At 39.7% G+C, this 16,541-nt stretch overlaps 1 protein-coding gene across 1 annotated transcript; it reads right to left on the bottom strand.

Annotated features, from left to right (window-relative positions):
- Positions 1 to 410: 410 nt before the first annotated feature.
- Positions 411 to 15,182, bottom strand: LOC136780313 (organic cation transporter 1-like). The gene is made up of 10 exons (XM_066738608.1): positions 14,935 to 15,182; positions 9,348 to 10,568; positions 7,818 to 8,165; positions 2,387 to 2,645; positions 2,212 to 2,303; positions 1,695 to 1,898; positions 1,377 to 1,626; positions 1,178 to 1,309; positions 739 to 1,093; positions 411 to 654 (listed from the first exon to the last, which is right to left on the bottom strand). Exons 2-10 carry the CDS (start codon positions 9,471 to 9,473, stop codon positions 414 to 416), a joined length of 2,007 nt encoding a protein of 668 aa, XP_066594705.1. The 5' UTR covers positions 9,474 to 10,568; positions 14,935 to 15,182; the 3' UTR covers positions 411 to 413.
- Positions 15,183 to 16,541: the final 1,359 nt, after the last annotated feature.

Below are 16,541 nucleotides of genomic sequence, written 5' to 3'. Positions count from 1 at the left end.
ATACACATTATATATCATAATCGATAGAGAATATTATAATAAATTTATAATAATTATTACAATTTACATAATCAGACTATTACTATTTTCTATGTATACGTGAGCCATTTTCAGTACTTTATCGGCTCGTTCGGTACAGCGAGATGCACCTTTGAAGCTTGTGATTCTGAGAAATCATTGGAGGAATGGATAGAACTCATCGCGAGACGATATAACGATGTATCGCGCACTGTGATAAAACTTCCACTGTGGTTCATAGATCTGCTCTCACTGGTACAAACAAAACACGAAGAAGCAGGCTTGCAAAAGGAAGTACATTATATAACAACTGAAAAAATAAATACAATACGTGTCTATACTGATAGTTATAATACAGAGTCGCATCGAGAGGGAGGATCGCGAATGAAAGCACTTCATTGCTTCTTTCTAGCGTCCTCGGGAACTTCCGGATTTCGCGTTTGCTCGTCAATGTCTTCGTCAAGGTCATTGCTTGGACTCCTAGCCTCAGATTCGCTGTCCGGCAGCAGGTGGCTGGGTCTCTCGGCTCCTTCCAAACTGCCTCCTTCCGAAACTCCCGTGTTTCTGGTACCTGGCTTACCGTTCACCAAATACCTCAATGGTACCGCTTCCGCTTTGGGCTGCTTTGAGCTTTTTCTGCAGAAAATAAATTTATGTCTCTTTCGATCGAATCTATGCAAGTTGAATTAAAACTCGATTATGGATTATCAATGTACTGACTTGGGTAACGTGGGACAGGACCAAAGTTTGAAGTCAGCCCCGAAGAGTTCTCCCTCCTCGATGGTCTGTGGCAGGTGGATGTTCAGGGTTTCCGGTAGGAAGATTGACGTCAGGGCACCAGCCACACTCAAGGATCCCATAACGATCAGGGGTAAAACTCTCGAGTAAACGGCCAAGTGGACGATGTACGGGAACGTAAGGAGTCCAATGCCGGCGATGAAGGAGGCGATTCCCATTGCTTGGGAACGCAGCACAGTTGGCAGCAGCTCGCCCACGAAAACATAGAAAACTGCGAAGGAAGCTGCTATACCGAATTTTCCTATCATTGCTAGGGACACCGTCACCCACACTGCGTCTGTTGATGAGAGATCAAACAATTTATTTTGAGTTTGTACATATATATGTATTTATGGTATATGTGGACAAATGACTGATTTACCTTCAGGGACGAACATGCACGAGACGCATGCTACCCCACCCAGCAGCATGGTTAGACAGAGAACCCATCGTCTGCCTAATCTGTCCATGGCATACCAGGTTATGACGTAGGAAGGTATCTCGACTATGCCTCCTGCAATAAAGAAACTTGCGAGTGATTGATGAACAAGTAGTGTTAAGTTAATCAAAGATAACTTTACCGATGAAGAAGGCCAGGTAATCCGAAACACCTAGATTGGTCGTGTTGTAGGACAGACCATTGTACACCACAGCGTTCGCCACCCAATCGAACGCGAGGATGAAGAATTTTTTGCGAATGTTCGGATTCCTGATGAGGTCCATTGGAGTAGCCGAAGCTGGTGGTAGTCTTTCCTCATTCTCCAAATCTAGACTAACCTCACTAGAATTTTTCCCATTGCAAGAGATACCCTGACGTTTCATAATTTCAATCTAAAAGTAATTCATTCGCATGAAAATGGACGTTATCGACGACTCTCTTCTTCAATCGATTGATTCACCTCCATTTTCCTAAGGAAATTCGTAGGAACGGTTTTACCGTTGACCTTGGCCATATGTTGGACTATCACTTCAGCTTCGTCTATCCTGTTCTTGCTGAGCAGCCATCGAGGGGATTCTGGGATGATCCAATAGTAGCTGAAGAGAAGGATGAATGGAACTGAAGTGGCTAGGGATAAGGTGTACCAGTGCCTCAAGAGATAGCCCTGAAGAAGATATAAAGAAATTATTATTTTGTAAGAGGAGGAATATTAATATATTATATTATACACTTCATCCCCCTTTAATCATCATCTGGTTCCACCTAATCTGTTAATAAAAATGCACGAGTGCATCTGTATTCATCGATAGTTGCTGTATTTGCATATGCATGTGCAAGTTTGTGACAACATCGTAATAGTACTGAGAAAACAATCTCGTCATTGCTTTTTAGCTTGACAGACTTCTAATGAGTGTTCGAACAATGTGTGAACATTGTTTGTTTGTTTAAGAGATTTATCTCACGTAAATCACACTTACCAGTAGAGCTAGGAGGGACATCGCAGTGGCGAAGAACATGCAAATTACCATTCCAGCGAATGTTCTGTACCTGGGTCCCATCAGTTCGAGAGCTGTGAATAATATAATTCCAATGTGATTATAGTATGTCAAAGTTATTCGTTTGGTAATATTCATAAAAGTTCGGTAATCTTACCTAAAATGAAGGGTATTTGGTAAATGGCAGGGAAGAAGAGACCATTGACGGTCCTCAGGGCTGTGTAGATGACGTAGTTGGGGCTGAAACTCGTGGCAATGGAGAAAATCACCTCGAGGAAGAGGATGGCAAAGAATGCTGTTCTTCTACCCCATTTGTCAGCTATCCAGCCAAAAACAACGTTCCCGAAGAGGCTGCCCACGTAGAAGAACGTTGTGGATGTTGACGGCCACCAACTGTTGTCACATACGAGATCTAGCTATGTGGATGCAGGATTCCATTAAAACTCAACTCAATTCTTCTTTGAATAAATTATTTTTCTTTCCGCTATTTATCTCTTATAACCAGTGCTCATCATTTAAACCATAGTGGCATGTAACAATTTTACAAACAAAGAACCAGATATCATAAATTTGATATATATAAAAATGAGTCTATTTTAATTTCCAACTGCAAAATGATTAATCGTATTCCTCACTCTCTCTCTTTCTCTCCATTATCATAAACAATTATAATGCAAACAATGCTCTGTAAACCTCGGTTTAAAACTTACAGATTGATATCAACTCAGATTTATTATCACCGTCTTGATTGGATAAATAATGACTTTCACGTTTGATATCGTTTACTCGAGAATTTTCGAAGAAGTTGTAAATCTATTTCGTGCGGTTTTCTAAAGCCATAAATTGAAATTCTGGCGACGGGACGGATCAGTTTTTCGTTGGATAAAATTATACGATGAATGTTTCGATCTGTCTAAGTGAATTCTCCGTGTATACCCACTGAAGTGGAGTGCGTCGTCGCACACGTGTGAACGCAATCGTCACACGCACCGTCATCTTTGTGCGTACGAACAGTAAGCGGCATAAACGATGTCCCTATATACCCATCTGATAATCCATTAAATCATCGTTTTCACTTTGACGCAGCTACCACAGTAAACGACAAATTCTCTCCAACTTGACTCCCTAGCAAATCCATCTAAAGAATTTACGAAAATTTTCTTCGTTCTTTAAATCGCTTGAAACGTAACAATAGCTTAAATTTAAATTTAACAATGACGGACATTGAATCAATATTTACTTTGCTCTATGATAATGAATTATACCTATAATAGCGTGTTTTTTTCAACGATTATTCAATGAACGATGTTCAAGCGAGTATATAGGAATATCGGCGATAGGATCTGGTGTTTACGAAGATGCCAATGGACAGACACCAGTCGAATAGATAAAATAGATCAGCTGCATTAGGTATGCCGGTGCAACCACGCTGAAATCAGATGCGAGCGTGCTGAAAGTATCTACGCACGCTGTGCATACGTCATTTTCCTAATGCGGCTCCTCCATCATTATCACTGCAATGCTGGGACCGGAACCATTTCTATGTCAAGCTTTATTTTTATATGGCAAACTTTTTCTTGAAATAATGTGATTTATTCATGGACGACGTATAGAAGAACGTTTGCTATATATATTAAAAGATAAATAGATTTCGTGACAATTGTCAGAACATAGATTTTTATCAGAATAATTGATGCAAATATTATGAATGATCGAATTCAAGATCTTCATGGCGAATTTAAATATTTTAATGAAAGTTTTGTTAAATAAATGTGCAGACTATTGAAAGGATTGAAATATTTGGTTTTTAGCGAATGGGTTACTCGTAAAAATGATATTTTTCCATGGCCAGAGAGCCAAATGCTGAAGGTTGTTGGCGAGGGGCCTGTAGGGGGCACGTTCCTCCTGTCAACCGAGGGTGATGAACACCTCGCACTGTGGGAGCTTACTCATACACCCACACCCTAATCCAAGGCCCACACTTGTCACTAATTTCTATCTCCTTTCTTCTTAATGAGGCTAATAAAAACTTTGTTATCTCTATACCAATTTAATCCACTTCCTCCTCAAATTAATTCCAAATTCGTATTATTCGAAACAATTAAAAATCGCAATAATTCGCATACTCGCTTCAATAATCCTCAACTTATCATTATAATACTTTCTAATCAATATTATACAAATCCGTTGAACTTTGATTTATTGAAAAATGCCACTGAACAATTTTGCATTAAAAATGTTATCAATAATCACACTTTATTAAGATACAGAAGATGCTACGATATATTATTTATCTGGAATGTCGATATGGATGGGTCGGTACAATAAACGCATGCAAATAAACCAAATCTTAATTGAGAGTCTATTAGCCTCGGCAAATAAAGCCAACCGGTGGGCGTCAATGAGTTTAACGCGAAGTTTGATTTAAGCAAATTGCCACTCATGGACTTTCGGCTTATGCTAGAAATTCTCAAAAAACATATGTTAGAAAAGTTGCTTGATCATAATCGACGCGTGTACTTTAAAAATATAAAACTATTGCGATATTATTACAAGGGAATTGGCACGAGGAAGTGGAGAAAAGAATCAAAGAGAGAGAGAGAGAGAGAGAGAGACAGAGAGAAAAAAGGATGAAAAAAATTTGCTCGGTCCCTCGAGTTGCGAATTTGACACCGGAATGGACCACGTCCCATGGGACATTCAATTGGGTCAGAGTTCGGGTAGGTCCCTATCATTTAGAAACAGGAAGCACCAACAGGATTTGGCTATCGTGTGCGTACGTGGCACCGGTTTGGCACGTTGCTTGTCACATGGCGACAAGGAAAAGACAATGACCCGGTCCGTATATATCGAGTTCGCTTATGGCCAGCACTATAACGTTTAATGGACCTCCTAAATCAAGCGCGATCAATCATCCGATCCTCAGCGAACATGTAGAATTAATGTCATTTCGCAAAGCAATTCGTCCAATGTATCAATGTCAGTGGGCGAATATTGAAAATTTGAAAATTCACCGTGTCGCCGAAACGTGGGATTGTCTGGAATGATCAGAAGCAACGAGCGTCATTAAAACGATCAACAATTGGAAAAAAGGGGGAGGGGGTAGGGGCTGAGGTATTCTCGGCCAGTTTTGCGGGAGAGATTCTTGGAAAAGATGAACCCGGAAGAAGATTAGCGCGTAATAGTGGTGACGTAGTGGGGATGGAGCGCGGAACGAGAACGATGGATGCATCAGAAAGCCGCGCGCCGATGAAGAACGGAAAACGGAAGGGCAGGATTTGCTTCGATAGCTCTCTTTGCGTCATGTGTCTGCGTAAATCCGGACCAGCAAATGTGCCGCGCTCGTACCCTCTGCACCGATAGAGGAGTCCGTGTGTATCTCCGGTACCCCGAACCCAACGCAACTGCAGCCACAGCTCGCATTTGCAATGTAAGAAAGTTTCCCGAGCTTTTTTCTCCTGTGGCTCGTTATACCTATAGAAGAAGTTTCACACGATTCTGCTGCAATCTTTCTTCGATTCAAAATTTCAAAAGCTCCCAATCAAGCAACTCGAGAGCACGTATACTTTCTACCGTGGTTTTTCATTACTGACAAAAATCGACACTGACAAAACATAATTATTTGACTCGAATAATCTACGTTTGAACAGTTGCAATTAAACGATTGGATTAAACTTGATTACATTAAATCAATTATTTATTAAAATTACATAAGTTATATATTTTTAATAATGATTATTAATTTGAATAAAGATGGACTTGAATTGGATGATTTTTTCTCAGTTCAAAGGAAATTTTGCTTTGTATTTTTTTTGGAAATTGTACCATTGGTGACCTAGCTTATATAGTTCATTAATTATTAAAAGATACTTTGAATATTTCGTATAAAGTTTTCTTGAGATTTAGTTCTTGAGGAAATCATCATAATGAGTATGATAAATAGTCTGTTGAATTTATGAATTTCTCTCTAAACTTTTCTCTCTTTTTATTTATTCTACGTCATGCGAAGACCCACTCCCCCTCCCCCCTACCAGAAGAATCATTCGATACAAGTTTGTATGGGTACGTGTATATGTTTGTGTGTGTGTGTTATTTGATGTAACATATCACATGACCGGATGCGGGGGTAGGTAAATTGGTCGGCAATTGCTGATGACACCAGAGCTGTAACCTATCGGCCAGTCACTCGGTCATTCATCAACCTTGTTCACCTGGTGAAAATTCTCTAGCGAAAAGTTCGTTAACCCTCTAACTTTCCTATCTTAATTCTCGCATTGCAAACAATGTCATGCAAACTGCCGTGTTGGCTCGAAAATTCTTAATAATAAATTATAAAATTTCGTAAAAAATACGTTAATTGTTCTGTTAATTTTCTTAAGAAAGAGAGAGAGAGAGAGAGAGAGAGAGGGAGAGAGTATGCTGGGTTTTGTCAGAGCTAGATTATTAAATAAGCAAAGGTGGTTCACAATTTGTACAATTCCAATTCAGCAATGGGGTATCCTATTTGAATATGGTGAGAAAAGAAACAGTTATAGCCACGTGGCTATCTAGCAGTACTGAACTTATTAAATTGGCGCAATTAGACAGGCAATTAACGAGCGGCTCGAGGAGGATCGCGTCTTGCGGGGATCCGGGGGAACCACACGATTCTCGCAATGGAGTTTCTTTTTCCCCACTTGACGCGTCATGCAGCAACACTGGCAAATGTCAACACTCGTGAAATGCTTAGGATTTTCCCAGCGACCAATTTACTTCATTCGGTATAAAGTATAGCTTTCCTTCTTCGATATATACAAATCGTTCATTGACACGGGAGTGAATTGAATTATTGCAAAATTTTCTCAAATTGATTTTTGCAATTATACTTTGCTACATAATTATATAGACGCGAAAACCTCGATAACGTCGAATGCTAAATATTCTGCAAACCGGATGCAATAAGGTATCTTCTTGGGAAGTGCGATGAGAGGTTTCCTATGCGGATTTCGGAGCGAAGCGAGCTTCGCTGGACTCGATAAGACCAAAGGTGTGGTAGAGGCCAAGGCAAATTAGGTCAGAGAACGAAATGCAAAGAAGAAATTTATTTCAGCGTAGGAGCTTATTGCGATAATGGAACAGGAAAGTCACCACCCACGCCTATCATCTCTTTTTTCTTACGACTAAGCTTCCAAACCAGTTAAAAACATCCTAAACACTTCCTTCGCTCGACGGACTCTTAACGTTCTCAGTCGTAATAAATCTTGCAAAAAGAATACCTAGCTGACAGTATTCCAGACAGATAATTACCAAGTGTTCAGTACATTTCTGTCTCTCTTTCAGTACAAACCTCTAATGAATTTAGACAGAAAGGATGTTTAACGAGTTTTTTAAATTATAGCGACGAAGCTAAATTTATGGAGAGAAAAACCATGTGACTCGATGAATGCGTGTTGTATACTTGGTATAATTGCATTGCAGATATTTCGAAAGCATTTATGTGCAGGTTGACTGTATAATAATTGACCAAGGGTATTAACAGCAGGATTTTGGAACAAGTAGTATCAATCGAGAAGGTATTAGAGGGGTGAAAGAGAGAGAGTCGAGTTTACCTCTGTGACAAGCGTGCTGTCGTAGTCCCTGGTGTCGTAGTGCCAACCAAAACGACATTTGCTGATTGGCCATTCGGGATTGCTGATAGGAGGAGGATGGACTATCCTTCCGGGTGACCCGGACGGAACTTCCGTTTCCGTCTCGTTCTGCAGAGTCTTCTGCAGCCAAGAATCCAAAATTGCTGTGTAGTTCACGTCGTACATCGTACATCTTGAATAAACTCTCCTGCCGTCCGTCCTGTTCGTGTATGGCAAGGAAAGTGCCTTTCTTTCTTCCATACTCATCCACGTCACGTTGTCCAATTCTGGTATCTTGCACCAGTGCTCTGGCGAGGCACTCACGAACACCTTTAAAATCCAGTTCAAAACATTCCTTCAGAAAATTCTCCATCATTTCCCTCCATTTTTGAATTAGAATCTTGTGGTTAAACTGTTTTATACTGTACTATTAGTCATATATAGATCGATTCGTCTTTGGTATATACAGGTTCGATATTATAGACTTAAAATTTAAGTGTAGCACTTCATAGACAGACTCGAATCGTATACAAAGATGCTCGACTAATTATACGAATTTTGATTAAATTATTCGTTTTACAACTACCAAAGCTTTGACTATATAGTTTTAAATGATTAGGATTTAATGATAATTAAAAATGCAGCGTACTTGACAATTCTATTGATAACTGTCTGATTGGATCGGAACGATAAGTGAATCTAGCATCCTCTGTTTTTCATTAGGAACTTTTTGACCTCGCGTATACGTGGCCTAATTTGTTTACATAATTGGAATGATCGTAAAACACAACGTCGTTTTATTCGAAGATATTCTTACTCATGAGTTATTCTCCATTTACGTCATTTCGCTGTTTTTCCACGCTCAAAGAAGCCAGATAATTTCTATTCCGGATAAAAACTAGCTTAACGAATAAAAATTTGTTGATCCGATAACGCAGCTACGTTAAACCAATCTAATTAAGTGATGTGTCAAACTATAGCACACCTGTATCACCAATACCATTTCAACAAATCAGTATGGTATCTCATCGCGGTAGTACCAAAAGATCGTTAAAATGAAAATCAGTCTCTCTCGAGTTGACTCGAAAAGATAAAGATATTAAATAACTCTTTCCCGGTAATAATTAAATCGATCTGTCGTTACGAAATAAGTAGAAAATTTGTAATTTTTCTCGACGCGTTACGGTATATTACAAAGTTGAGGAAAAAAAAACGCCTCTCCATGAGAACATTTTCCAGTGGGAGAGTCGAATAAATATCGTTGTTTATTTCAACAAGACTGAACGCTTTCTCAGATAAGGATTTTTCTTCTTTGAAATAACCGCGCAAATATCTACGCACTCTACTTGACCCATTTTCCCGACATTGGCCAACAACAGCAATCTCACCAGACGAACTTTGAAATAGGGATTTTCGTAAGAGAGAAAGAAATCGTATTACGAATGGTTTGCACACACACACACACATATATATATATATATATATATAAAGAAAGTGAGAGAGGTGACTAACTTGAGAAAAGGCAAGGAAGGCGGCAGGTAGGGTGGCCGGGATGCAAAGTAAGTAGTACATAATGTTCTGGTATCGGCCCTTTTCTCCCACGTGTACCAGCACCTCGTCAAAGTCGATGGAGCTCATGTTTGGTTGGCGAGGCTCGTGCCAGTTGCGACGATAACCCGGTGCTTCCCCTTGGATTCACACGGCATGACCGCCGAGGCCCATCCTCGGAGCCAGCCACGCCGATTTCTTCAGCCCCCTCGCACACGATTTCCAGCGATTTCCCACTCTCAAACGAAAACCATCGATTTTCTATCCCTTTTCCTTCCTCTCTCCTACCCTTCCCCTTCTCCTAACACTCCCCCTTCCCTCCTCCCCCCTTTTTTTCACTTTTCAAACAATCTCTCCCAATGCCTCTCCTCTCCTCCCTCCTGCACTTCGAGTTCCCACAGCTCGGTTCGCGCGAACCCAATTGATTTATCTCACTCGAGACTTGAACTTGACTGACGTAATTTCTCCAATTCCAACCTCGACTCGTTTCGCACTAAAATTCTCACTTTTCAATGCTACCACGCTCTTTCCACTCTCTTCCTTTCTATATCATCCACGGAGAACCATCACCACTCGTTCACCAAACTGCACTCGGTATTCGCGACCCGTTGGCGACCGACGATTGACTGGAGAACGCAGGAAACGAATAATTTCTCTATTAGCGTGAAATCTATTTAAAACATTGCTATTTTTTTCTTCCTCCCTCCGTCGAATTTCGGACAGTGATGGCTCATCGATTCACCGCACTATCGTCGTATCTTCATTTCCCTGGCAGTGGAGAACACAGTTTTTTTTTAGTTCCAGCTTGGAGGAATTTGAGAAATCTTTCACTCTCTCTCTCTCTCTCTCTCTCTCTCTCTCTCTCTCTCTCTCTCTTTCTCTTTCCCTCTCTTTCTCTTTTTAATCCAGTCGAGAGAAAAAATAATAGAGCGAGCTTCGAGTATCTCGTATTATTGATGTATCCTGAAGAAGTTGAAGACGCTGAGCAGCGAAGAGACAGAAGTGACACGTGGTTCACGTGGCGTGTTGTAGCATGGCGTCTTGTCTGCTTGAGCTATTATCGTGGAAGAGCGGCTCTCTTCTGGTCCTCGGCATCCTCAGCATCGTCTTCGCCGGCAGTGCAGCCCCCTCCTAGCCACGCTGCCGCCAGCGCCCCACCGCACAATGGTCCCCTCCTCTTCCTATCTGTCTCGAACATACAAGTCAAAACTCAATATTTTTTTCTTCTTCTTTTCTTCAAAAATATTTTCCAATCAACCAAACCAACTTCCTTTCCCATAAATTAAACTACTCTACTAGCTTTTAAATCAAAATCCTACCTCTTTTGTTTTCTCTTTTTTCCACCTTTATTAACAATAAGGAACGAATGACTTAACTACTATAATGTTCTTCTCTCGAATAAAAATAATGACACTGCACATGGCGTGTGTTTGGGTGTATTTTCAGTATTCGCGCACACGGTAGCAGCCTCGACGAGAAGAATAATATTTTATTACTAATCATCGAAGGTAAATACTATACCGTCGTCGTCGGAGACAACTTTATAAAAGAAGAAACGTTTATATAAGTTCGTTCATTTGCTCGTACCTGTATTAATCGATATAATATTTAGTCTGAACGCGTTATTATGCCACTGATAAAAGACGAGAGATATCGAGTCTCTTTTCATGGAACTAAATGGGAAATATTTTCACTTCCACCAAATTATCTTATCAATTTTCTACGACTTCGTGCAATTTATTGGCGAGTGTACAGAGCAGAAGCTCGATAATGGTAACATGCACGAAAGTGATATAATTAATTAGCGAGATTACAGATTTTTGGGGTAAATTAAGTAATTTGAGAAAATATTTCTGCGCCCAAGGATGTATTGACTCATCCGATGATTAATCGTCTCCACTGAAAGTGTCGAGCGATAATTAATTATCACCGATAAATTAAAGAATAATCCGCGCGGGAAGAGCTATTATCGAGTCATTGCTCGCGATTATTTCTTTCGGCGAAAGGAAATGACGAGATGAAAACATTGTTGCGTTTATAGCACGAGTGTGGTTTATTTCTAGCGGCACGCACCCCGCAGTGCTTATCAGAAGCGGCGAGCAGCCTTTAGAAAATTGCCACGCGATTAGAGGAAAGAAAAAGTGTCGATGTAAACTATTAATACAGCCTCGATCGTATAATAGCGGATGTGAAAAGCTTGCATCTTGAATCGTACGTACGACACTCGCTGCAAATGTTTACAATTAAAAGTGAGAAGAAAGATTGAACATTTTTCAGCATCCGTCGATTATTGTTTAGGTATTTGTCTGCAGGAAGAAATTCGAGGGGCGGAACTCGTCCACCAGCCGGGGCTTCCGGTAATCCAGAAACGAACGCATAATATGATACTAGGAAGAGCTGCAACGATTTGACTAATGGAAGCCGTAATTAATCCGCTTATACCGACAAATTCGATAAATGCATGGATTTAGTACAGCTGAGTAAGTATCCGCGAGGCTTGCGCGCAGGAAACCAGAAAGATTGTCTTTGTAATTGGCGTTGATTACCAAACTCGTTAACTTTTACGAAAAAAACCTGGATAATTTTCCAAGAGTCTCTCTTATTAATATATTATAATCCTCGAATTGAACGCGATGTTTTTGAAATTGTACGTGGAAACTGAAGAATATATATAGATATACGAACCCGCATAAATAAATGGCACGACATGCACTTATAATTTATCTAAAAACGCGAAGATTTCTAAATGGGACTGATTGGTAAACTTGAAATTAGAAAACAGGCGTATTATTTTATAATTGACTATGCAATTTCAGATCGGATTGCATAATTGAACAGATACCAAATTAACCGGCTCACGCAAGACACGGGGAAACTGAGATTTCCAGTTGAGATTTCAAATGAATGCAATAGTATATCTCGAGTTATTTAATAAGGTACAGCTACGTTGATAATGTACATTATCACGATGGTGGTGGACTTCTGAGAAGTTTGAATGATTCGTTAATTTAAGAGATCTAGGAATTACGAATAGAATTAGTAAATTCAGCATTGGACTCTAGTGAGATTTAAATAATAATGTATATGTAATATACGTATATACACGGAGGTTTTTTTACTATCGTGTAAATTCATTGAAAAAGATAAATTGTAAAATTTCGTAATTTTATGGGACAAACCTGCTGCGTCTCTCGAGTGAAAAATTCCTTAAATTCGGAAAATTCTTTTCCATCTACAAAACTCTTGGCGGTTGGCTAACTACTGATAGTCTGAAAAAGGCAAGACTTGCCTTTAAATGAAAATGGTCACGATATCGGTGACGATCTTATTGCGACACGCTATTTGCTGTAAAAGTGACGTTTACCCAATTTTGCCATCCCCGCTTATCATATCAAACAGCAATTAAGTTGCAAATCAATGGCTAATTGCATGGAAAACAAAAATTGTTAACTACTAGTACCAGTGTATTTGCCGTAAAATTGTAAATACCCAATATTCGTACCATCCTTCATAATATTGCAATATAACGAAGTGACGAGCAATTAATAATTAATTCTTGAAATTGAAATTAAAATATCATTTAAAGCTTCTAACTGATAGATTATCCATCTAGCTGCTGATGAGACTCCGAGATCGATAGCTTATCATCGGATAAGGTCCAGATAATGATTTTAATTTCTTTCTTAATTACTGCACTAATTGCAACCTGAAATATCCATCAATTTATCTAGGCGAACTTTAAATTTAATTTAAAAACGACAGAAAGAAAATAATTAAAAGAGGCACAAAACTTTAGAGAGAGAGAGAGAGAGAGAAAGAGAAGTAAAGATACCTTGGTTCGTCCTTGGAAATTGGTCCACGACCGAGTAATCCGAGACTCCTTTCTAGCGTGTGCACGCGTGCACTCGCAATTGTTCGTTACAATTGCGCGTGACGTCACGAGTGCAAACAATCCCATTACGGCCTCCTTCTCTACTTCCCTTCCACCTCCACCCCCCCATTCCCCTGCAACTCTGACGTATTACACGTAATCGGTACCTTGTCTTGCTAAACAACATCTTTTCTCACGCGTGTTACCATTTTTCCACAATTTCCAATCATCAATGCCTCCAATCACTTCGTTCTCTTCTCTTCGTTATAAAAAATGTATACGATCATCGTTTCTATTCCAAATAACAAGAATTTAATTTAACAGCAAGAGAAAGCTCTAACGAAAACGCAATGACCATTTATATATTTGCTAAATCAAAAAGTTAACTCATTTAATCTACCAAGATGCGTGTTTATACGCATTGATTGGATTATACAAATTATGTTGCGAAGGTAAAATAGTCTTGATGGATATTTCCAAATTGTACTCTCTCTCTCTCTCTCTCTCTCTCTCTCTCTCCAATTGCAAATACTGAAAATATTTGGACAAGTGAAAAGCCTCCCGGCAGCGAATCGTACAAACAGGCGGGACGTCGAAAACAAATGTTGAATTAATTGCGTTGCCAGTAACTGATAAAAAACACTGAAAGACGAGACGTCTCCGTGGATCCGATGACTTCGCGGAGCTCTAATTAAAATCTCGTCCTTGACGCCTGTGTGTACCAAGTTAACAGCTCTTGAGCTTTTTGCAATTGTCGCAGCTGGTTAGTTAAAACTATATTTATTGGATTGCTTATTAGCAAAAGAAGATCTTCGAAAATATGCTCCTTGATATTTATTAGAAAGAAACGGTGCAAATGTCCCTTGACGCAAATTTCAACCCCTTCCTCGTCAATCGTTAACTTTTACCCTTAAATTATTAACAAATGCTTTCGAATTAGAAATACTAATTTACTTATTCTGGCATGATTTTTCATTCAGCAGTTTTGCTACAAGCATTATAGTCACGATGATCTGAAAAATGGTCAATAACCCATATTATCTCATTGAGGAAATTATTCTTGCAAAAATAGCATACTATCTGTCATAGAGAAGCTCCAGTGAACATGCTGGTGCACCTGCAACTATACGCTCAATCACCTTTTCCTTATCGCTTTAATTACTTGTAACAATAAATCATATTTTTCAAATAGTCAATTTGAGATAAATAAAGGAATTTTATAGGTACTGCATCTGATTTCACTCGAATAGATTGTTATAATTTCATTTTTTTTAGGTATTTTGGAAGGAAGAGCGTTCTCCAAGCTTGGTAGAGATTGGCGGAGCACCCTGTATATACAGGTTAGAGCAGGGTTAAGCGCGCTACTCGGAAGCTTGATGGAAGCTACGAACACTCTTCAGCGAATCAATCGAATCACTACAGCGTCCGACATCCGGCCACCTCCGTGCTTATCACTATTATTCATGCATAACGTCCGTGTCTTTCATTCATTCTACATTCCAGGACCCCCCACCCTCGACCAGCTTTCCATTTTCCTCCTATCCTTTAAAGAGAGACTTTATACCAACAAGCGGACCTCAAATTTTGCTATAGTTACGAGACTCTTGATTAACCAGCGGCAATAGTATTAATGATAGTTAAAATATTTTTTAATGACATACATATATATGGAGAACCTACGCAAAATTTAGTTGATCCCCATGTCGTTGAATGGGATGGTCTCTCCCTTCAAAAGACCGACACCAGAAATCTGTCATAATGGTTTCTGGTATTCACTCCCTGTACTTCCGGTACCCACTTTACGATATCAATATTTACAGCAACTCAAAAAAATCGGCGTTTATCTTCAATACGGTAAGATCATCCCTCGTCTTCCTTTCAACCCCCTTTCATCCCCCTTTGCACCTTCGATTTCCCCTATTTTGCTCCGCCTTCTCCACTCGTGTAACTCCTCCTCCTCTTCTTACTTGACTTCCGTCTTTGTCTCCTCGGTCCTCTCGTTCTCCTCTTTCTTTCACGCTCCCTCTTTCTTTCGACAGAGAAATGCACAACTACCTCTACACAGAGCAAGTAGGTTCCATCGCGAACTGAAACTGAAGCAACAACCATGATGCAAGGGGTCCGCGTACCGTCCTCCTATCTATTATTTCGAAGCCCCCCTCCCCCTCCCGCCCCCCTACAACGTCCTCCTAGTTTCCATCAATTTTCATCTCACTCGTCTTCATCCATCGTATCGGTTCTCCGTCCTCCTTCAGCCATTGTCCCCTCCCCAGTTTGTTCTCCCAGGTTGTTCCTACACCCCTCTTTCCCCCCCTCCTGTCCATACGCGATAACAACTTTGTCTCTTGGACTCTCTCTATCACCCTGTATATTACCCTCTCCTTCTTCTCCATAGGATATCCCGCTCCCTCTTACCTCTCCACACACCTCCTAACAGTTCCCTATCTAGCTCCATCTCGACTATTAATATAAAAGGGGATTCCTCGACACTCAACGTGCTTCCCTGGTGCTTCCCAAAGCCCGGCAGATTTAGATTCCACGTCGGTGAACCCTTTCTCATCCCAAATTCCGTGCTTCATCTCAAGAGGAAGCCCAAGAACTCCGGAGACTACCCCGAAAAAAACATCCCTGACGAAGCCACATTTATGTTACCTGTTGCTCACGATTTTAATATTACCTTGGCCGCGCCCTGCCTAATCGATAATTAAAAGAAGAATATTTTTATTCGTCAAGCAATAGTAGATTTATGTAGTTTTAATTTAAATGTCATTCACTGGATGCTATAATGAGAGAGAGTCTTATAGGAGTGTCTCTTTACAGGTTTAATTTATCAAACTGTCAAATATGACTGTTTGTTTAATAAAACATTACGCCAACTGGATGATAGAGTGTCTCCTCTGTAGTTACATCAGAAATAAAAGAGGAGAATTATTTTAAACGTCTTGTTAGGGAATTGTGTCGATTTAAATTCAGACCAGGTGTGTAGGAATGAATATAAATACAATCATTGAATGATAAAGGTAATTCAGATGTAACGTATTCGTTAAGAATGACTGTAGCTAATATTAATATTTTTTATTTTTCTTTAAACTTCCTTTTAAATCGAGAGAATCAGGTTAAATTAAATTAATGCAAGATTCACGTTATTATTTAAATGTTTGAAATCTCAAATGCCCTCAAGGGCTTTCTTATTACGGCCCTGCGTTGCTGTTGACGACGTTTCTATGACAACAGTATTTTATGACGCAATAGACTAATAAGAATTTAAGAACTCCACTGGCGGTTTG

The sequence above is a fragment of the Prorops nasuta genome, unplaced genomic scaffold, assembly GCF_024137725.1.
Source record: "Prorops nasuta isolate Cenicafe-Biocafe unplaced genomic scaffold, Cenicafe_Pnas_1.2 PNAS00018, whole genome shotgun sequence".
NCBI lineage: Eukaryota > Metazoa > Arthropoda > Insecta > Hymenoptera > Bethylidae > Prorops > Prorops nasuta.
The sequence above is the reverse complement of the archived record's forward strand: the minus strand, read 5'-3'. Positions and strand labels throughout refer to the sequence as shown.